This window comes from Callorhinus ursinus, unplaced genomic scaffold (genome assembly GCF_003265705.2).
Source record: "Callorhinus ursinus isolate GAN/ISIS: 27379988/994484 unplaced genomic scaffold, GSC_fseal_2.0 scaffold2, whole genome shotgun sequence".
NCBI lineage: Eukaryota > Metazoa > Chordata > Mammalia > Carnivora > Otariidae > Callorhinus > Callorhinus ursinus.
The window spans coordinates 11,495,924-11,518,526 of record NW_027397064.1 but is presented as its reverse complement, the minus strand read 5'-3'; the positions used below and the strand labels follow the sequence as shown (position 1 = coordinate 11,518,526).

Here is a 22,603-nt window from a genome sequence, read left to right as displayed (position 1 = left end):
GGTTATATCTGCTTTCCCGTCATACTTAATGCAAAAGCACAGAAGGTTCTCGTGCCAATGCAAATATTTCTTCACCAGCCTAGAGTTAAAATGTGAACTCTCCTCTAGGACAGAGACGATCGCGTCCGTGTGACCTTGAGGGGGGCCGGCTCACTTCACCTTCACGGACTTGGCTCTGTTTTGTTTTACAGCATAGGTGGCGAAGTGGGGCGGGGCCACGAAGGAAGTTACGCGGGCAAACATTTCCGCATGGGATTCATGACGATGCCTGCTCCTCAGGACAGACTTCCCCATCCTTGCTCCAGCGGCTTTTCCGTGAGGTCCCAGTCCCTGCACTCGGTCGGGGGCACAGACGACGACAGCAGCTGTGGCTCCCGCCGGCAGCCGCCGCCCAAGCCCAAGCGGGACCCCAGCACCAAGCTGAGCACATCGTCGGAGACTGTCAACAGCGCGGCGCCGAGCAAGAGCGGGAAGGCCCCCGAGCGGCCCGAAGGTAACACGCGTGCCCGCTCCCCGGGAGAGAGGCCTCAGACATGTTGGGTCAGCATGCTCCTGGGCATCTGCCCTGGCCCGCCACCAACCCCCCTTCCCCCTGGGCCTCACAATCCTGCCTCCTTCTCCCTGAAGTCCTAGGCAGGAGCAGTGGAGACGAGGAGAACTTTTATTAAGGTGTCGACAAACGGCACCCAGAAAGACGTATTTATATTATCAGAAAGGGAAGGCAGCGTGTGTATTTTCTTACCCCCTTCAAATCATTAAGAAGTTGTTTGCCTAAAAAAAAAAAAAATCTAAAATGTATATTGTCTTGCTTGGATTAGTATCACTTACATGATTCTAGAAGCATGATGTGATTCTTAGGGGAACATGGTAAGGCAGAAAAACATACAGAAGGCAAATTGTAATCATTCTTAGAAACAATGATTTTGTACATTGTGGTGGAGTTCCTTCTGGTGAATATGAACACACATGCTGTGTATATATTTCAATGTCTCCTTCAGTCCCTATCTCTAAATTCTACCCTGTACCTCAGTTTTTCCTCAGCTATGAAATGTACAAATCCCTCTCCACCTCCTTGCTGGCCTGTGAGTATGAATTAGGTCAGGTTAACCGTAGATCTCACCAGCTCTTCAGTCTTCCTTGAATAAGGAAGTTTCAGCTTTCCTGAGTTTCTCCTGAGAGTCCCTTGGAGGAAGAGCTGTCTCAAATGTGCTTTGATAGAAGCCCATGCAGATTTTGTGGATTAGTCGTGGAAAGTGCTTCGAGGTTCTTCGTGCTACCGGTTCCGGTGGCCACCTTGAGAAAATGGCTCTGCCAGCTCCCTTAGTTTTTCTCTCATGCTGTCTGCCCCTGACATTCTCCACAGCAGGCTTCCCCAAGCCCCCAGCATACCAAGTGTCATGGTGGTTTGCAGCTGGGAGTGGAAGCCAAGGTGGTCCTTTCCTCAACTGGGAAGGTATCTTTGTCACGTGGGTTTCCCAGTCCTTCATAAAAGTTCCCTCATCTTCTGGTCTAATCCTTCCACAGAAGCTCAAGCCTGGTCCATGACACGGGGCACCCGTGAGGCATGTCACACCCCTTCCATCCATCTCATTTCTCCTTTCCTCCGTATTGGTGCCTCAGTGCCTATTTAGACAAAAACGAAAGCTCCAGTACACAAGGAAGAATACAAATACATGCCGGGAGGTGGAGCTAATCCATGCATTCTACATGGAAAATCTCCGCTGAGGCTCAGTTTTTCCTACTATACGTACATGCAAAAACATGACCGTGTGCATAGGTATGTGAGTACATATGTGAATATCATGTATGTGTATGCATATTTACAAAATTGAAATCATAATGCGTACAGTTTTGTGTTTTATTTTTCACTTATTTTTTTGTGACTCTTTTCCATGGCATTCAATTTAAGAAACACCATTTTTAAGAAGAGAAGTGTACATCATAGCACTTTATTCAATCATTTTTCTCCTTGGAGAATACTTAGGTTGGTCCGGTTTTGCTATAATGAATGAAACTGACATGAACGTGCATACATGCATGCACATGCGCTTGTCTGTGTGTGTTTGTGCAACTCTCTTTATTGTCCCTCTGCTGCCTTAAGAGTAGATTAGAAGACCCCTTTCTCTCCTGATTCAAAGTCATCAGCATGTCCTTCAACTTGGAACACATTGATGCTTATAGAAACAAATGAGTGTTTCCTTTACTTGTTAATACACTAAAGGGGCCTAGAGATCTGCTTTTGTAAATTTTAAATGTTGTTCTTAGGTTTCCCCTGATGTTGTTACACAGTGCCTTTCATTTCTCTTTATTTTCTCTGGTATTATTTCTAGAAGTCCCCCCTCTCTACCTTTCTTGCCAAAAAACTAGATAGCCAATGATATTAGATGGTTTACAAAAGAAGTTTATTGATGTAGAACACTGGTCTCTGAAAGATGCGGGTCTGAATGTAATATAGAAATATTGAAGAATCAAGGGGAAATAAAAGGACCCCCCAAAGGGGAGGGGAAAGATGAAACAGAGGAGGAAAGCAGCCAGGAAGGAGTGTGTTATCAAGCACTGCAGTACTGCTGGAAACTTCTGGAACCAGGATAAAATACCTCCAGAATAGTCTCTCTCAAGAGAGGGGAACCTGGGGTCTTCAAAGTGAACACATGCAGAAATAGAGGATGGTTGTCCCACAGAAGAAACATTTTGAGTGGTGATTTAGTTGTCTTAAAAGTAGAACTGATTACCATTCATTTGAGATGCCTTAGCTGCCTAATTCCTGACGGAGAGCAGCTCTTCTTTCAGATCCCCTCACCACCTAAAGATCTAGGGTTTCAAATAGCTACTTATCAAACAGAAGACAGTAGCTCTATCATCTTTATTTCTTCTGAGGACAGGAGAGGAGACAGTGACTAAATCAGAGCAGCACAAAGACTTAAGTGAGACGTGGAAAACTACTTGATCGGCATGAGACTTATTAAACATGAGGTCCAAGTTCAACATCTCTCCTCAAAAGGAGCTCTAAGTATGGACTGAGATGCCTTCAGCTGTAGTACATGTTTGAGGACAGTCTGTGGACCAGATGGGCTACTAAGATCCTGTGCAGGAAAAGTCAACTTTTACAGGAGAGGGATTCTCGATGCAAATTTCACCTCTTCAGAACACTTAATAAAAAGGCAATAGCAAAATTGGATACCTTCAGATCTCCTCTACCAAGTTATGACTTGAATAACAAGAGAGAATCAGGGCTCAGTTCAGAGATGGAGAAAAAAAATCTTGAGTCCAAATGCATGCCTGCATATGTGTACCCTCAAAGCCAAAAGCATATAAATATGTAGATTGTTCTTTTATGAATTCTCAGTTCTTTATAACTGGGAGTTAACTGGAGTTCATTACAGAGCATATGTTTTCTTTACAATTTTCCTAGCTATCAAAATTATAACAAAGATGAAAAGTGACTTCTATGAATCTTAGTCTGTCTTTTTACATTAAATGTCAGCAAAATCAAAATATTGATTCAGTGGCATTAGAGTGATTTCCATGGTAACCGGCTTCTATTTAAGTAGGGGATTATGACTTCCCTGTGGATGAAAGTAAAAAAGAACCGGACTTGTAGCAAAACAGCTTTTCAGAGTAGGAAAAAAATAGCTCAATGATGAACACACAAAAGATTACATACCAAGAAAGTACAATTTAGTTTTTAAAAATTATAATTCTATCACCCTAAACATATACATTTATGACTCTATTTTAGGGTCTTCTACAATAGTAACACCTTTAAAAATTATACAGTAGAGAAGATACTGGCAACAAGTATGCAATAGGTATTTTAATTGCTTTTTTTTTTGCTTCAGTGTGGTACCTACTTAGTTTGAGGAAAGATTAGGTTACATAAACGGAGTTAACTAGAAAGGATGAGAAGTCCTATCAGATGTGCCTCATGTATGACCCAGAGGATATAGGAGCTGTGCAAGCTTGCATTCTCCACCCTCACGGCTCAAGTAGACGAGAATCCTATTCCTCAATAGCGTCATCATTCGAGACACTGTGTGGTACGGGCAGAGACTGTACTTAGAACCAACAGGCACTTGACTTTGGACAAGTGATCCAATAAGGCTGTTTCATTACCTTTAAATGAGTATAAAGAACTGAAAATTGATGATGCCCTGCCTCCCTCACAGCCTTATGACAACCCAGGGGGATGGTGCATGGTAGAAAGAAATTGCTATGCAATTGTAAGTTAATACTTCTTTTAAAGTTGTACTTACTGCCTCTTCATAGGCTTGAATAACACAGAATTTGAGTTTGCTGCAACACATATATTTAAAACAAATAGGAGAGGAAAAATAGCCTCTCCTTGACACACACACACACACACACACACACACACACACACACACACTATACATGTTAGGCTTAAAATTTTTTACACAACAGAGTGAATAAACAGGGAAGTAGTCTCCAGGTGTAATAATCTTTTCATGATATTATGACAGTAGTATAATATTTAGTATAATGAGGAAAATATATTTCTCTAAACATCCAGTACTTCTACACTTTAGGTCTTTTAAAAAAACAAAACTAAGTATTATTTTTAAATTGAGGTATAATTGGCATATAACATAGTAGTTTCAGGTATACAACATGATGATTCAATATTTGTATATATTGCAAAAGGACCAACACAATAAGTCTAGTTAACATCTGCCACCACACAGTTACATTTTTTTTCTTGTATTGAGAACTTTTGAGATCTATTCCCTTAGCATCTTTCAAGTATACAATATAATATTTTAACTAAAGTCACCATCCCATACATTGAATCCCAAGACTTGTTTACTTTATAGCTGGAAGTTTGTATCTTTTGACCCCTTTCACCCATAACCCCTATCCCCAAAAACTAAGCGTGCTTACCTTCCATTTGTTATGAGTCCTTCTTTTGGGTCATTTAAAAAAATATTTTATTTATTTATTTGAGAGAGAGAGAGGATGAAGGTGGGGGGAGGGGTAGAAGGAGAGGGAGAAGCAGACTCCTCACTGAACAGGGACCCTGACATGGGGCTCGATCCCAGGACCCTGAGATCAGGACCTGAGCCAAAGGCAGATGCTTAACGACTGAGCCACCCAGGCGCCCCTCTTTTGGGACATTTTTAATACTTTATTTATGCTATTATTTCATGATTATCTCTTTACAAAGCAATGAGAAAATATTTTTGAATTGGGATAGGTTTCCTGGTTTCTGATTTTCCCTGCTAGCTATGTTTAGTGGAGTCATATTTGTCAATCAGAAATTGGGGTACCTGCAAAAAGGTTTGGAATCATGACTGTCCTTAAAAACTTGAAATGTGTAGTTAAGCCAGAACCAAAGGCTAAATTCATCATAAGGTCACTGCCTTAAAAACAGAAACCAACAAAAAACAAATTCCTTTTCCAGGTTACCACAAAAAGAAAGTTACACCCTCTAACAATGCTGTTCTCCATGCCTCCATTTATTCAGCCTATGCTGTGAGCACTACCTGTTATACTGGGGATCCAGTGGCAAACGGAACAAGGGGTCCTTTCTTTCATGTGGCTTATAACCAGTTTTGTTTCCAACTTTGCCACTCAGCCTTCCTCTATCACATCACAGAGCAAGCACTGACTGAAAGAAATCCTTTCTAGAAACCAGAAAATCTGGCATGACAACCATGGGGAATTTCTCCATGTAATTAGTTGTTTAGCTCTGGAAGTAGCAGTTTAACACATTTTAATAAAGTGTTTGTTCCTACAAAGAATGTTTGCTGTTCTTTCATTTTTCAGGGCTGACAATCGAAAGGTGCCCAAATCTGATTTTCTACCCATAAAGCTTCAAAAGCAACCCCAGGGCATTTAAAGAGAGAGGAGGAAAAGATGGAGTGTGCTTATGTTGGGGAACTTTCAGGTTTCAGAATTCTGGTTTAGGAACCTAAATCAGCATCACTCAGGGCCAGCCATATACTTGCTTTTGCTTCCTCAGTTACTAGCCCAGATCTCAGACATTCAAAAATTTTAAGACTATTCCTTTTACAACTCAGCCATTTTAAGGTGGCTCCGTGGCGCAATGGATAGCGCATTGGACTTCTACAACTCAGCCATTTTAGAGAAATATGGGTGTTAGAGGCAAACATACATGGGTTTCACATTAGTGCTGACAGCATTTAACACTGTCTCCGCCTCCCTCTCCTCACCTATGAAATGGGAATAACAATACTGATCTCATGTAGTAGGTAGAATGCCATCCAAGAGGGTATCTGAGAGTCCCTCCTTCCTGGTATACTCACCCCACGTATTCCCTGGAACTAACATAACATTGGTAGCTTGAAGATGGAGGCGGCCATGTGGCAAGGCATATGGGTGGCCTCCAAGAATTGAAAGTAGTCTCCCGCTAAAAGCCAGCAAGGAAACAGGGACCTCAGTTCTATAACTGCAAAGAACTGAATTCTGCCAATGACGAAAATGAGCTTGGATGTGGATTTGTCCCCAGAATCTGCAGACAAGGACACAGTCCGGCTGCCATGTTGATTTCAGCTGGTGGGAGTCTAAGACCCAGAAGACTGGGTTCTGGCTGTGCCCAGACTTCTGATCTGTAGAACTGTGAACTAAGACAAGGGTATTGTTCCTTCAGCCGCTGCGGTTGTGATAACTTGTTATGTGGCAATGGAACAGTAATCCATCTTACTGAGTTGTTAGGCAGAAAACATGAGGTGGGACAGAGGAGAGCTGCCCTTCCTTTCCTCACTGGGCTGTTTTGTCAGACGGGAGTGGAGGGCAGTTCAGATAGTGTCAGTGGCTTTCCAAACTTCCCAGGCCAGACCTTGAAAATAAATGAGATGAAGAAACCTCGGAAAACACTGACATATTAGGGCTCTTGAATATCTGCTTAGCTTTTTGTAGATTTGTTCAGGTCTTTTCCTGAGAGGGTCCTTTCTTCTCACCAACAGTTTTTGTTCTTTCAAAAGGCTCAGCAGTGGCTTTCTGCGTGGCTTTTTTGAATGACTCATTTCAACGGCTGCAGCTTGCCTGCTCAGGACCTTTTCCACATAACAAGTGGCACTTGTACCTCACAGCATGTGCCCACCAAGTGCTCCAAGCCCCGTGTAGCACGGCACTGGTAAAACACAAAGAAAGGGGGAAAATGAGCTCAGGAAATCGTCTTAGTTCCCACATTGGCTCATGTCCTGGTGTGTATTCTCATTTGTTTTCTGGGATGCGATGTGGGAGCTGATCATCGGAGTCCCACATTCCTGGATTCCTCTCTCCAGGTTGACAGAATCAGACGCTGCTAGGCTTCCGAGTGGAAAAGCCATCTGTCAAACCAGGCGCTGCTCAGACGGACACAGGGTTGTACATCCACAGCATGTGTGATCTTTCTCCAAATGTGCCCTGAGGCCCGTGAATGAAACAGTTTGCAAATCAGTCATCACACAACACATCTCTCTCTCAGTCCTTGCCGTGTTTGTTGATTTTGGTCCAACGAACTACCTTGCCTCTAATGGTCTCACCCAACATCCTTCTATGAAGAGTCTGGATTTGGCCTCAATTGTCTCACTGTCTTAGATTCGTAAGAGGACTTTTGTCCGTGTTGTTGGCACAGACTGATTTTTCCCTAAGAGACCCATGAGCCCAGAGTTCCTGAGTGTGGTGATAGGGCATTCACTTTGAGGGTGTTGGCTTGCTGCGCAACAAATTGACATAAACTTAGCAGCTGAAAATAATATACCTTTATTATCTTACAGTTTCTGCAAGTCAGGAGTCTCCTCGGGGTCTCCCAAGGCTGCAATCCAGCGGCCAGCTGGGGCTGAGGTCTCATATAAGCCTCAGGGTCCTTTCCATGCTCATATGGTTGTGGACAGAATTGATTTTCTTGGGGTTGTAGAACACAAGATAGCTTATTTCTTCAAGGACAGCGAGAGAGAGAGAGAGAGAGAGACTCTCTCACTTTTATTTTCTCCCTTCCAGAAAGGCCTGTATCTTCTTTTATCTAGCTCTCCAGGGGCACCTGGGTGGCTCAGGTCATGATCCCGAGGTCCTAGGATTGAGCCCTGCGTCAGGCTCCCAGCTCATCGGGGAGTCTGTTTGCCCACCCCGCTCCTGCTCTCTATCTCTCTCTCTCTCATATAAATAAATAACAATCTTTTAAAATAAATAAAAATAAATAAATAGCTCATCCAGGGTAATCTCCCTTTGGATGAAATGCGTCCACTGATTAGGAATCTTAATTACAATTAAAAATCCCTTCGCCTTTTTCCACATACTGCAACTTAATCACGAGAGTAAAAAACCGTCATATTCACAGTCCTGCTTGCGCTCAAGGAGAGAGAATTATACAGGACGTAAGTCACAGAGTGCAGGGCTCTTTGGACCTAGAATTCTCCCTACTCGGAATGATACAAAGGAGACTATGTATACATAGCTTTTTTAGAAACCATCCAAATACCTGGTTGAACACTTTAAAAGTCTATTTGTTAATTAGCAATGTGAGAAACAAACCATAATTCACTAGAATAATACAAATGTAAAATAATCAAAGTAATTGGTAAATAAATAGGGCACAATAAAACTCCCTTCTTCATTTCTCTCTTTGTCCTTCCTTTTTTCCTATATAATGGAAGCCACCCTGCTGCAAAATGTCTGGATTGTTTTACTTAGTTGAAAGTGGGAAAATTGCATTTCTTTTGACTTTAGCCTTATGTGGAAGACATGAAAAATGTCCCATAACCCCCATCCTAAAGGACTCCTAGCAAATAAAGATCCAAGACACCAAAATAGTGCAAATATTAAAAATTGTGGTGTGTATAAATGTCAGTATATTTGATCTTCACTGTTGATTTTCCTGGTTGCTGAACTCTCTTGTTGACTCACTGGGATAGCTTGACCCAGCCCAGTCACTGTCCCTAAAACACCTCATGGATGTGGACTACATAGTATACAATATCCTTGATATGGCAATGGTGCTCCCCAGCATTTTCAACTGTGGATTTCCTCAGAACCCCAGGACTGTAGGGATTAGTGGTGGTAATTTATGCTGTGTACCTTCCTGTCTTCTGCCTGCCCGTCGAATAGCATTTTGATGGCAAATAAACATGAGACTGCATGTTCCCAAGTTACACAACTTCTGAATTAAAACAACTGCATCGATTTCCAGTTATGGGTACATGGACATCCAAAAACATGTGTCCTCAAAGGAGGTGGAGAGAACTAAATATAACCCTCACTGCAACTTTCTCCATGGTCTGTTTTTGTCTCTTCTCAAGCTTGGATAAGTATTTATCTCTTCTTTGCAATCATACCAAAGCATGAAGAGTAATGTAGTAAAGTTATTAAATTACTAATTACTAAGATTTTGTAAGAAAAATGGAAGAAAGAAGTTGATAGCCTGCCTTCCTTAAATAACCTCTACCTCTTTTATTTCCTCCCTTCTCTGCAAAGCACTCATTTCTCTATTTCTTTAGCCTTCAGCCTTGCCCCTGCGTCCTGAAGATAACTGAGAGCACCATCAGTTCAGAGTCTCCTCGCACTTATTTAAGCATGTTCCCTGTGCGTTAGCTCAGCTCCATCCCAATCTTTCAAACCCCAGGCAATGTCTTTCTGAGAGTATTTCTGATAATAACACATCCTTCCATGTGATTACATAAAGCATTTGATACTTTGCCAAACAGTATACATATATTTTGAGAAAGTGGCATGATCTCCTTTATATCTATATTTTCCATCTCATAGATAAAACAATAATGGGAAGGAATCTTCAGTCCAGTAGTGGGCGGACTTCCTCCAAAGCATGTTGGATATGGGATAAACTCATTTCAGACTAATCAACCTTGACTACTAATCTAACCTATTTCTGACCTTGACCCAGTGGCCTCCTCAAGCCACCATCTTACACGTCTCCTTGTTCATCTGGCTTCTAAAAGGCTTTCTGCGTGTGCTTGCTCTACTGAGCCAACTCTCATTTGTTTGAGATGTGTAACTTACTATCCGGCTCCACACTTACCATGACACTGAATCCGGTCTTAGTTCCCATCTCAGTGGCTTCCTTCTGTGCCTATCCTTTGTTACTTCTCTTAGGCATTTTAGATTATTTTTAACTCCCATTTTGGTAACCTGCCTGCTCTTTTGTTGTCTATGCACCACTCTTTACTGGTTTTCTTCTTGACCACTGCTCTCTAAATTTCCTTTGATATCTCTTGTTCTGCCTGATTCTTAAATGTGAATGTCTTTAGATTCTGCCCTTGGCTGTTATCTTCTACTCTGATAGTTGTTGAATAAATAAGTGATGAATCCACATACTCTCCAAATATCTGATTGAATCTCTGGACCCATGTCTATCTGTAGATATCACAGAGTCCTCAAACTCATCATGTCCACACTGAACCAGCCATTTTCTCCATGTTTCCTCTCTTGATACCAAGGTTAGAATGTAAGAGCCTTATCAGAGTGCTTTCCTTACCTTACCCCTGACATCTTATCCATCAAGTGTAGCCAGTTCTGTTCCTCAGACCTCCCATGTTTGCCCTTCTCCATCATTTACGCTTTTACTCTCCCATCTCAGATCATCATCATTCCTCACCTGAACAATTGTTCAGGCACCTGACTCTCTCCTTTCCTGCAGTCTCATCTTCTCAAATCCACCCTCCTTACTACCTCCAGGGAGGATTTCCTCACTAGCACATTCAGTCATATCATTACCCAGCTCATGATTTCACTGGTTCATTTATTATCCATTTCGTCATTTACTTGATAAAAGCACAACACATGAGCATGATCTTCATCATCTCGCTCCTGCCAACCTGTAGAGGCACATCTCCCACCATTCATGCCCCTTGTAGTGGTCCTGAAGTATATAATTTTCTCCGAACAAGCCCAGCTTGTTCTTGATTCTAGACCCTTCTGTGCATGTGGAATTCCTTCTGTCTAGAATGTCTTTTCCGAATTAGCCTCCAGAGCAAGTTTCCAGTCATCCTTCAAGGTCCCAGGACAACCGCTACCCATTCCATCTACCCATCAGTCCCAGCTTGGTTTACAGAGTGGTCACTATTCCAAATGATTTAAATAATAGGATTGTTTTAGGTCTGTCAAACCTTATATTTCCTCCATTGTTTTACATCTCTGAATCTTGATAGGTCACAAAATAATTATGGGTGGTGACAAAGAATACTGTTGACACGGGGCACCTGGGTGGATCAGTTGTTAAGCATCTGCCTTCAGGCCAGGTCATGATGCCGGAGTCCTGGGATCGAGCCCCGCATTGGACTCCCCGTTCAGTGGGAGGCATGCTTCTCCCTCTCCCACTCTCCCTGCTTATGTTCCTGCTCTTGCTATCTCTCCCTCTGTCAAATTAAAAAAAAAAAAATCAGTGTTTCTCAAAAAAAAAAAAGAATACTGTTGACAGGCTGTAATGTGTTATTGGCACTATATAACTTTTAAGTTTATCCTCACCTTATAAGTCAAAGAAGGCTCAGCGTTTGCCATTCAGATAAGGTATAAAAAACAAGTTTCTCAATTGAGATGCTCTTAATAGGGACCTGAGATTTCTTCCCCTTCAATGACTTTTGGAAGTTAGCTTTAACCTTCCCTGTTCACATGTATTTCGGGGTTGCCCTCCACTATTTCTGTCATAGTCTTAAAGGCCAGGGATATCCTCCAGACTAGCTCTGTTTTTCCATTATAAAGGCATCCAGTTTCTGAGCAGTTTCTTACTCTACCTTCAAGAAGAGTGTGTAAAGCCATTTTTTAAGGCAGAGTGACTGCAAGTGTGCATAAATCTTACCTTTAATTGACCTCGACGAAGCATCCACTTACTGCAGAAAGAGTGCTTTGATTTTATGGCCCTCTGTCTGTACTGAGAGTTCCTATAATATGTATTGCTTTCTGTGATTTTTCTTGATAAGTGGGAGGGCAGTGATTTAAGACAAGCTTTTTAAATTTCTTTTTTTGCTATTAATATGTATTAAATTAAGCTGATTATATGGAGCAGAACATGGGAACACATCACCCTTTGGAACCTCTGCTTTCTGACAACTTCATCTAATGAGAACAGCTGAAAACTAAGAAGAGTAAAAAAAAAAAGAGCTTAGTGGAACTAAACTCCTTTTTTTAACACTGAGGCTTGTGAATTTTACAGAATGTCAATTGCAGGTTTATTTGTTTGTTTTTAACTTAGTATACATTTGTTTTCAGGTCTTCTTTTCACATCCTTGTAGCATATTAGAAACAATGAATTATCATGGGAAGAAGAACAGCAAGGACTGTTTTACCTGATACTGGAGGAGAGAAACAAAATTTAAGGAATTTATACAGTTAGTGTCAAGTCAGAGAGCATCACCCGCTCATAATGTCTTGATTACTCTCAGCCAGTATTACTTTCAGTGTGAGTGGTGATGCCCCCGAGGATGTCATTAGTCAACAAATATTTATTAAGTATCTGCTATGTGCCAGGCACTATGCTAGGTAATGGAGAAACAGAAAAGAAATGTTATGTCCCCTAAAAGACATTACAACCCATGGAAGGCCACTGACATTTAAACATGCGGTCACAATGAGTGGGATCATTGTACTGGTTGGTGAAGTACAGGGTCTGTTGTGAGTGTAGATCAAGGGCACCTACCTCAAACTCGAAGAGGCAGAGATGGCTTTTCAGAGGAAGTGTCTTAAACTGCTGAAAATGAGGATACAATATATTATTTTATTTTATTTTTAAGTAAACACTATGCCCAACATGGGGTTGAACTCATGACCCTGAGATCAAGAGTCATATGCTCTACCAACTGAGCCGGCCAGGTGCCCCAAAATGCAAGATATTTTAAAAATATTCTGTATAAAAAATCTTACAGTGAGAAAGTGTATTGCTACCGAATGAGAATGCTCTTGTATCTCTGGAAAATGTGGCTAACCAAACTGAGTTATAGTCTTAGAGTTCCAAGTAACCAAATATCTACTCTCCATACATAATCTTTATTTGGGGAGTTCAGATGTTTATTTTATCTTATGGAGTCTTCCATCTTTATGAGATACAAAGGACTGGGTTATCTTTAAAAGAAAACTAAGAGTAAACAGAGATGAAATTCAAACTAGAAATACTTACTTCCATAGAGTAAATCGACTTGTATCCTTATGTTAAATAGCAATGAGAAATTAAAATTAGATATTGCCCATTTTTACATATTTTAATTTTATTTCTTTTCCCTAACTGTGGGTAATTTGGCTATCATTATTACCATGACATATACATTTTGAAAAAGAAGAGGAAATATATGCTTCTATCTATGTGTGATTAGATCTAGGCCATATAGCTCTATTCTTTAGCTGGTGTGCTCTCTTAAATTCTTAATCAGAATTTAGGTTTCAGAGTCTATGAAAATCTGTCTTAGCAACATGTACACACCAGCTTGACAGCCAATACAAGCAGATTAAATATAAAATTAATTGCCACATTCAAAAACATAACTGAATAAGGAGTTGGCTAAAATGGTTAAATGAATTTGAGGTATTGAGACCACATTATTCTATGGTATCTTAAAGATTGTACATCTAGCAATAAGCAACTTCTACAAGCTAAAATCTAGAACAAGTGGAAGGATTGGCATCTCTCTCAGTCCTCAAAGGATATGGAAATTCTGACTGTAAGCCACTGAAAACATGTTAAATTCTCCCCATATGGGACAGTATATTCAGAGAGGCAGCTGCTTGTGATCTGTGTGATTATTCCTTCAACAAACATTTATTGAACGCCTATTATGTGCTAGTTACTGTTGTAGGAGTTTGAGATACATCCATGAACAAACTTTTGAGAATGGTGTATACCTTTGAGGTATTTCTATTTTAGCAGGAGTAAGCAGTTGATAAACAATAGACACAATAAATTCATAAACTGGCTAGTATGCTGGAAGGCTATAAGTGCTATGGAAGAAAGAAGAATCCAGAGCAAGGCAAACTGATCCAAAAAGCAGACACATTTAAGTAGAGAGAGCAGAAAAGACTTCATCCTGATGTTTAAGGTTGATTCAGTCAAGGCCCAATCAACAGAAACCACACAGTAATTTGAGCAAGGAACATTTCCTGTAAAGAATCGCTAACTATAACAGGATTCAAGTAACAGGAGATCAACTACTAGTAAGAAGTAAAACAAACTGCAGAGAATATAGAAATAGAACATGTGAGAAGTATCCCTTACTCCTAGGGCTGAGATAGTGTCCTCCAGCTGGAGCTGAGTTCCAGGCCTTGTTGGGAGGCATAGTTATGGATTACTGGATGGTAGAAACATTGCTGTGGAATAGTGCTCTTGCTGGAAATCTGTCTTCTGGAACTTACTGGAGAACCTTCCTCTGGTGTGTGTGGGGAAAACCATTCATAGGAGTTTCTCATCAGAGTTATTCCACCACAAGAGCACCTGGGGTTGGGGGATTTGCTGTAGGCAGCTCTTGGCTTTTGGGTGTTTCTGGAGCCAAGGCTAGAGAAGCTGCATACTCTGCAGGAGCTGGACATGGGGAAGCCACTTGCACTGCAGGAGTTCGGCTAGTGAGCTGCTGGAACGAGGAAGCAAAACCCCCTTTTTGCTGCAATGCTTTTCTAGCATCTTCTACTGACAAAGCTTAACATTGTACCAGCTGGCCCAGGAGAAGATATTTAAAGAGCCTAGCTCTCTTGTCAGAAGCAGGAAAAGAGGATGAGTTTAGAAGTGAGAGACAATCAATTGATAACTTGCACAGACAGGAAGGAGGTGGGGATGTGCCTTATGGGGATGTCTTGAGGGAGAGTCTTCCAAGTAGAGAAAACAGTTGCTACACAGACCCGAAGGCAGGACGTCCAGAGATAGGAGGTCAGTGTGGGAGGAACATTGTGGATGAAAAAGACAAAACCAAGGGGTGCCTGGCTGGCTCAGTCAGTAGAACATGCAACTCTTGATCTCAGGGTCATGAGTTCAAGCCTCATGTTGGGCTTAGAACTTCCAAAACAAAACAAAACAAAACAAAAAATACAAGATCAAGAAAGAGGTCAGAGGGGGAAAAAAAAAAAGGGTGAGACTCTACAGGACCTTCCTTCTAGGCCATCGTAGGGCTTTGCATCCAAGGCAGCCATTCAGGGGGTGGAGCAGAAGAGTGGCATGGTGTTTGAAAAGAATCATTTTAGTGACTGCAGTGAAGAAAGATTCATAGGGCTCAGATATAGAATCAGAGAGACCCACCAGGAGACTATTGCGGTAATCCAGGTGAGAGATGATGGGGACTCAGAGCAGGTAGGAATGGTGGAATTAATGAGAAACAGTCAGAAAATGATACCTTTTCTATAGGAGCGGTTGCTCATAGTCCCCCTCCCTTCCTTGCTTACCAGGGAGATAGCTAGAGGCGTCGACATAGGTGCAGGCGTGGGATAGCTGTAAGCATGCATGTTGGTACAGTGGAGATACATAGATGTATACTGAAGATATACAGGTCCTATCTGCGAAAACTTTTCAGTGAGACGAGGATCCTAATGCTCTATATAGATTAAAACTCATTAAATGCATGCTGTTGATTACATTTACATTTTTTTTTTCTTGCAGTCTGGAAGGTTGTGAGCCAAGAATGAGTTTCCGTAAAAGATCTATAGGTGTTTAAATTATAAACATAGCAGCCCCAGCTATTTTATCATTAAATAAATGCAGAAGGGTGTATTTAACTTGCATGTTTCCAAAACACAAATCTGGTTTCGAATGTTAACTGAGATCAAGGCCACTTTCTACACAAACCCCAGGCCCTCTCCAGCTGTCCCTGTCAACCTGCCCAGCCTTGCTTCTCCTGCTCAGCCTAGGCTCTGCACACAGCCTGGAGCTCAGGGTTCCCTCCTGCCCTCCCAAATTCACCGGTCCATGTCCCTTGCCATTCTCATAGCCTTACCTGTGTTGAATGCTAGACTACTTCCTCCTGGCCCTAGGAAAATTGATCACATTCTTCATATTCTTCTTTTTTTTAAATTTTATTTTAATTTCAGTTGGTTAAGTAGCATACAATGTTATGTTAGTTTCAGGTGTACAATATAGTAATTCATTACTTACATATGTCCTTCACATTCTTGCCCCAAACCTTCTCCTTGAGTGAAGAATTGCCCAGCTCTTCCCAGGACTGTATTTTTCCAGAGGAAAGTATTCTTTTCTATGTGCTCCCTTCCATACTGTGTTGCCATGCTTGGCATTGCTGACATTGGCACTGTTTTATTTCTGTAAAACTATCTTCTCCTTTAAGCTGTTATTCTTAAAGGTCTTACTTTTGTTCATATCCCCACGAGATTTCCTGAAACTCAACCTTTATTTATTAAAGTTGGCCTTTATTTATTTGGAAACAAAGTTGCAGAGATTAATATTAAATCTCCTAATTAGAAATACATTATCTAATAATAGTTGAGATAATCCTTGTGAATTATTTTTCACCACTATATATGAATTTATGTCTGTTACCATGAATTTCTTACTCCACTGGACTGGGGAGAAAGTCTTTGCAATAATCAATATTATCTGTGGCATTTCCTCTCCCTACAGGTATAATAAAGTCCACACCTTATTAATATTTTTAAATATTTTTCCTATGAAGCACAATTATTTTTCTTTTAACCCTTGCACTTCCACAGACTATCACACTAGACATATTAAGTTGCTTATGATTCTTAATCTTTTAGCACTTCCTGAGTGAAATACAATATATGAAATATGCATATACTTTTATTAATATTCAAGTTGTTGCCAAATGTAAGTGCTTAAAATAAAAATGTCTGTGTATTAAGCAATGTACCTCACTGTTCAATTACATAATGCTCATGTGTCTCTGAGTGTGGGAGGTTTACTGGGGATGTCAAGTTTCCTGCAACTCTAAAATTATGCTGGATCGGAGCATAACAAGAATGCAGAGAGAAAGAAATGAAGTGGGTTTATAGCCATATTCTGTTGAAACACTGAGGGGAGAATAACTTGAAGACATTTGATGAGGAAGGGACTAATCCAAATCCAAATCAACAGTGAGAATGTACAGCTGGACAGTTCTACATTAGGAAAACATTTATTTCAAATCTGAGAACTCTTTATCCTAAGGGATCTATAACTTGTGATCTAACTTGTATGGTTACCTTCAAGTAAGAAGCCAAACAAGAAACTGAACAGTTCCTGTAATGAGAGTAAAAGTTCTCAGAACTTGGGGCTCAGTTGGTTAGGTGCCTGCCTTCAGTTTAGGTCATGACCCCAGGGTCCTGGGATCGAGCCCCACATCGGACTCCCTGCTCAGCTGGGAGCCTACTTCTCCCTCTCCCTCTGCTCCTCCCCCTGCTCTCTCTCTCTGTCTGTCAAATAAATAAAATCTTCAAAAAAAAAATTCTCAGAACTTGGTTATTTGAAGTGTTTTTCTCCATTTCCCAGAGTGGTACTTGAATCCTATTTCTTTGCTTGTAGATATATTTTAACTGTTCTCCATTATTGCATTTTTTTCAGTTGTATTGTAATTATCCATTCACATCTGTTGTCACCTCTAAGGGGTGAACATCCTGTAGATCAAGAATCACATTAATTTAGTGCATGTTTGGAGCTAGTAAGTGTTCAATTAAGTGTTTGTTGAAAGAATAAGTTGTAGAATTAAGCATTACTCCTAAGATTCTAGATCGAACTAGTGAATTTATAATGGAGTCATTGTTGAGATGGGGAAGATTAGGCAAGAACTGGGTTCCAGATGAATGTGCTTGAGATGCTTGTCAGATATTTAAGTGGAGGTAGACAGAAAGCAGTTGGATGTCGTTCTCTGGAGAATTGGAGTAAAGAAATAGATTTGATTGTCATTAGAACAGATATCACTTAGCCACTGAATTAGATAGAATCATGTTGCAAGAGAGAGTAGAAGAATATCAGAAAGTCTAGAAACAACCCATGCACAACTCAGATTCAGTTGGAAGTGAAGCTAAGAAAGAAAGCAGACAAAGAAAGTAGCCAGTAAGCTTGGAGGAAACCAAGAGCCAAGAGAAAGAAGGTACAAAGATATAGTGATAAATGGTGACCAGTCTTTGAGAGCTTACATAGGGAGTGGGCAAAAGTGAGTCTGTTGATCTCACAATACAAAGGCCATTGGTAATCAGGACAAAAAAAAATCAGTTGAGGAATGGTGGAAGTAGAAGCCAAATTTGAGTGGCATTAAAGAAGAAATGGACTATGAGGAAGTAGAGGGAGGGCAGATATAAATTTTGAAAGGTTGACTATGATAAGAAGCAGAGAAATGGAGTGGTAGCTGGAAAAAGATGAGAGATCAGAGTGAGATCTGTACATAGATACTTGGGTAAACTATGGGAGGAACAAGAACAACTTAGAATGGTGATGGGAACGATTCAGTAGAGAGGGAGAGGAAATGACCAATGGAAGAGGAAAGTCCCCATCAAATGACAAAGGCCTTTGATGGGACGAAGGTTTCTTCCTCTTTCCTCAAAGAAAAGCAAGTAAGGAAATGGGTAGGAATTCTGGTTTGTGGTTGACTTGGTCGTGAAAATAAGAAAAAAAAAATCTCTCTCATGGTAATCCAGTTATCTATGGCTATGTAACAAAAGATTCATAACTTTGTGGATTAACAATGATTTACTATTTCTCATTATTCTGGGGTTTGACTGAATGCAGTAAGTAGCTCTGATCCCTAGAGTGTGACTGAGGTCATTTAAGCTACTGTTTTCAGCAGGAAGCTTGGCTGGAAGGTGGCCTTTCAACCTCCAGGGTCTTTCTTCATGTGGGTTCTCACAATTCGGTAGTCTCTGTTTACAGCATGGCAACTGACTTCCAAGAGCAAGCATTTCCACCTGATATTCAAGCATTTATCAAGTATTTGCTTGCATCACACTTGCTAATATCCCTTTCGGCCAAGTAAGTCACACAGTCAAAGCCAGAGTCCATTTGGGAGAGGCTATTCAAGGTCACACATGCCAGGAGTTAAAGTTCAATGGGGCCAATAAAGTAACTATCACAGGTTGCTTCTGTTTTTTTAAACAATGCAGTGTTGTGTCTTAAATGTTGGTCAGGAAGATATACAAAAAGTAAGACTATCATTATGGGGATTGACAATACATAACAATATTTTGGGTAGTGTTGAGTGGCTGTATGAGCTGTATTTATGAATGCAATAGAAAATAACATCAATCTTCTATTATTGTGGTTTTGTGTGATATTCTTCAGCAGCTCTCCAATGCACAAAGGAAGCAGACAGATTGGCAAGGTCATTACAAATGTTGACTCTGGGAAAAAATAGGAAGAGTGTCACTGTATGTAATTCCTATCCTTTTATTTTATATAGACTTTCTCGTTCTTTTCCTTTAGGAACTATTGAGCCATTGCAATCAATTTAGATATTTAATATATTCAAATCAATATGTCCAGCCCTCAGAAGTTCCAAAAGAAAGCTAGCAGATGCTATCCTTGGCATAAACAAATTTATTTTAATGGTTGAAAAGTTTATGAAATAGTTGAAGCCCTTATTTCTATTATATAGGCATTTCTTCCTTCTCTACTTTTCATTCATTACCCACACAATTTTGCTCCATTTGACCTTTTTTTTTTTTAAGATTTTATTTATTTCTTTGAGAAACAGAGAGCGAGAGCATGGGTCAGAGGGAGAGGGAGAGAGAATCTGAAGCAGATTCCACACTGCGCACAGAGCCCAGCGCGGGGCTCGATCTACAACTTGGAGATCATGGCCTGAGCCGAAACCAAGAGTTAGACACTTAACTGACTGAGCCACCCCGGCGCCCCTCCATTTGCCCTTTTCAATGAAACATAGATTGTCCAAAATTCCCTCACATATTTAAATTCTTTTACTTGGCTCTTATATTAGATAGTGTCCAGTTACAACTATAGAAATTATACTTGCTATTTAAACACAGAATATTTCATGTAAGGAATGGATTCAACAGATATGGAATCCCTGGGGGGGGGAAAAAGGATACAGATATAACCCAGAAGTAGAAATTTGCAGGAAGAAGCTACTATCTTTTGGGAGCCCAGGGAAGAGGTTATTAAACCCCAGAAGCTGGAGGAAGGGCCCTCATGACCAGTCATCTAACATTCTTAGGAGAAGGAGTTGCCTTGATGAAGCAGTTTTAGAATTGCTGGAAGAATCTGGAAACTAGAGCCAAATGCCATCCCCATAGTGAAAAACAAGATGCAAAACAGGAAGGAACAAGGCCTTTCTCCTTCCTTCAGTTGTTCAATCTTCCTGTAGTGCCTCCTTTTGGAAGACTATAACAGGGAGCATGTGCTAAAGCATAAACAAGGTTTGCAGAGACCCAACCAACGCCAGCACCCCAGAATTGACCGGGGAAAGGTGCGATTGGAGCCAAGTGATGATAATCTTAATGACCAGCGCAGTTCCTTACCACCATCTTTGCCATCGTCTTTTCAGTAGTATGACTGGGAGGGAAAATGATAAGCACAGCCCATTGTGGGATGGTGACTTTTTATGTCTTGATCCTTTGCCTTGGAAATATTTTATTACATTTGCTTCAAAGAATGCTTGGACAAAGGCTCCTCACTCTTCATTTTCGTGAACATTAACCTTGTTTTAAAGGTCCTAATATCAAAAGTGTGCATATGTCTTCCATTTCTGGCATAATAATGAAATGGAAAATTGATCAAATTTTATCAAGGATTAAAAAAGAAAAAGAAAGGGTCTCCTAAAAATGAAAAAGAACAAAATTTAGGCATTAATGAACCTGCAATAATCTAGCTCCTTAGCCTGCATTGTTAATCCTTTTTTGTACTAGAAGTTTCATTTTTCAATGGCAGTCAAAATAATGAGCTAAGCAATACATATTCTAAAGTTGTACAAGTTTTTCTTTCTTGTGTCCTCTTCTGGCCTTAATATAAACTATTTGTATTATAGAAAAATTCCCAATCCAAAAACATCTATAAAAGTGTCATTCAGAAAACACTGATCTCGATAACTGTTAATGCACAGATCATGGGAATTTTGAGCAGCATTTGTGAAATAATCACAGCTTTCTCAATACAGTATTATAGCAGCTTACAGAAACTGCAAGTAGTTTCCAGTTTTCCTTCACAATTTTTTATCTTTATTTATTTCCTATACAAAATATGTTAATGCTTTTGGAATGATTTTTAGAGGATAATTTTTAGGCTGAAATAAGTATGTTCAAGCTTCATTCCAGAAGGATTTATGTTTTGACCAGCCATTTGGAAGGAGGTGGGAGCAGTGAAAATAAATATAGGATAGGTGGGGGGGGAAAAACAAGCATTTGTGTCTTAGGTTCTAAAAATACATTTCCTGCACCTGAGCTGGGTTTTTATTTTATCTCCGCTTTCTTCTCTTTTCCAAATTATATATGTAGGGCAGATATTTTATTTCCTTTTTATTCCTTTATCCAAATGATATGTAGGGTCAGATTTGGCTTATTGTCTTCCCTTTCCTGGGCCTGGTCTTTTTAGCGTTGCCATCACAACAAAAGATTCCATGTTAAAATTGTTTAATCACAGTCTTAGGTTAAGAACATCTTTGATCTTTAGGGGTTGTTAGAACCTCCAGACTTAAGGTCTGTCCTGGTTATCAATAGCAAATAGTGTAACCTACAGGTCTGGTGTGCATGCCAATGGATGCCACCATCGGCTTTCCACAGCATGGAAATATGTCTGACCCTATCCACAGAGAACCATTGCCATACGAACCAGTCCAAGCCTGAGTAGTCCCCTCCTCTTTCTCTGCCCAGTAATAACATCAGTCAAAATCATGTAGTGCTGATAGGATAATGGGAACTCCAGAATTTCTAAAATCATGTGGGAGTTGGTGAGGAATACAGATGGAAGAGATTGCTTGAGGATGCTCCTTCCTCCCTCCATTCCCACTCATCCTAGACAAGAATCAGCTAAATATAGTTAACATGTGCCTTCTCATCCCCCCAAATCCTGACACCACACCCTGATAGCCCTTACCTGCTCTTTGTTTCTATCAGCAGTTATTACCTTCCAACATATTATATAACTTATTTATTATGATTATTGTCTTACTCCTGCTAGTTTTTTAAACTACCTGAGAGCAGGGGGTCTTTTCACTGATCCCTTCCTCGTCAGCTAGAACACTTAAAGATTTGTCAAATTTATTCACAGGAATTAAAAATGTTACCACATTGGAAAACTAGCTTTTTAAAAAAGTGAACATTCTTTTTTGAGGAAAAGTCCCTTAAGCAAACATAAACCTTTTTTTTTAAGTTTTTTTTTTCTAAAAGATCTTATTTATTTATTTGACAGAGAAAGACACAGCGAGAGAGGGAACACAAGCAGGGGGAGTGGGAGAGGGAGAAGCAGGCTTCCCGCGGAGCAGGAAGTCCATTGCGGGGCTCGATCCCAGGACCCTGGGATCATGACCCGAGCCGAAGGCAGACGCTTAACGACTGAGCCACCCAGGCGCTCCATAAAGATTTTTATTTATTTATTTGACAGAGAGAGAGAGAGAGCAGATAACAAGAGCAGGAATATAAGCAGGGGCAGTGGGAGAGGGAGAAGCAGTCTTCCCGCTGAGCAGGGAGTCTGATGCGGGGCTTGATCCCAGGACCCTGGGATCATGACCCAAGCTGAAGGCAGATGCTTAATGACTGAGCCACCCAG

At 40.6% G+C, this 22,603-nt stretch overlaps 1 protein-coding gene across 1 annotated transcript in view; it reads left to right on the top strand.

Moving 5' to 3' along the window:
- The window catches only part of NYAP2 (neuronal tyrosine-phosphorylated phosphoinositide-3-kinase adaptor 2), a 255,859-nt gene that overhangs the window by 110,887 nt on the left and 122,369 nt on the right, over positions 1 to 22,603 (top strand). The window contains exon 4 of the mRNA XM_025886855.2: positions 192 to 493. Coding sequence (XP_025742640.2) covers positions 192 to 493 — 302 coding nt within the window. The remainder of the gene's footprint in view (positions 1 to 191; positions 494 to 22,603) is intronic.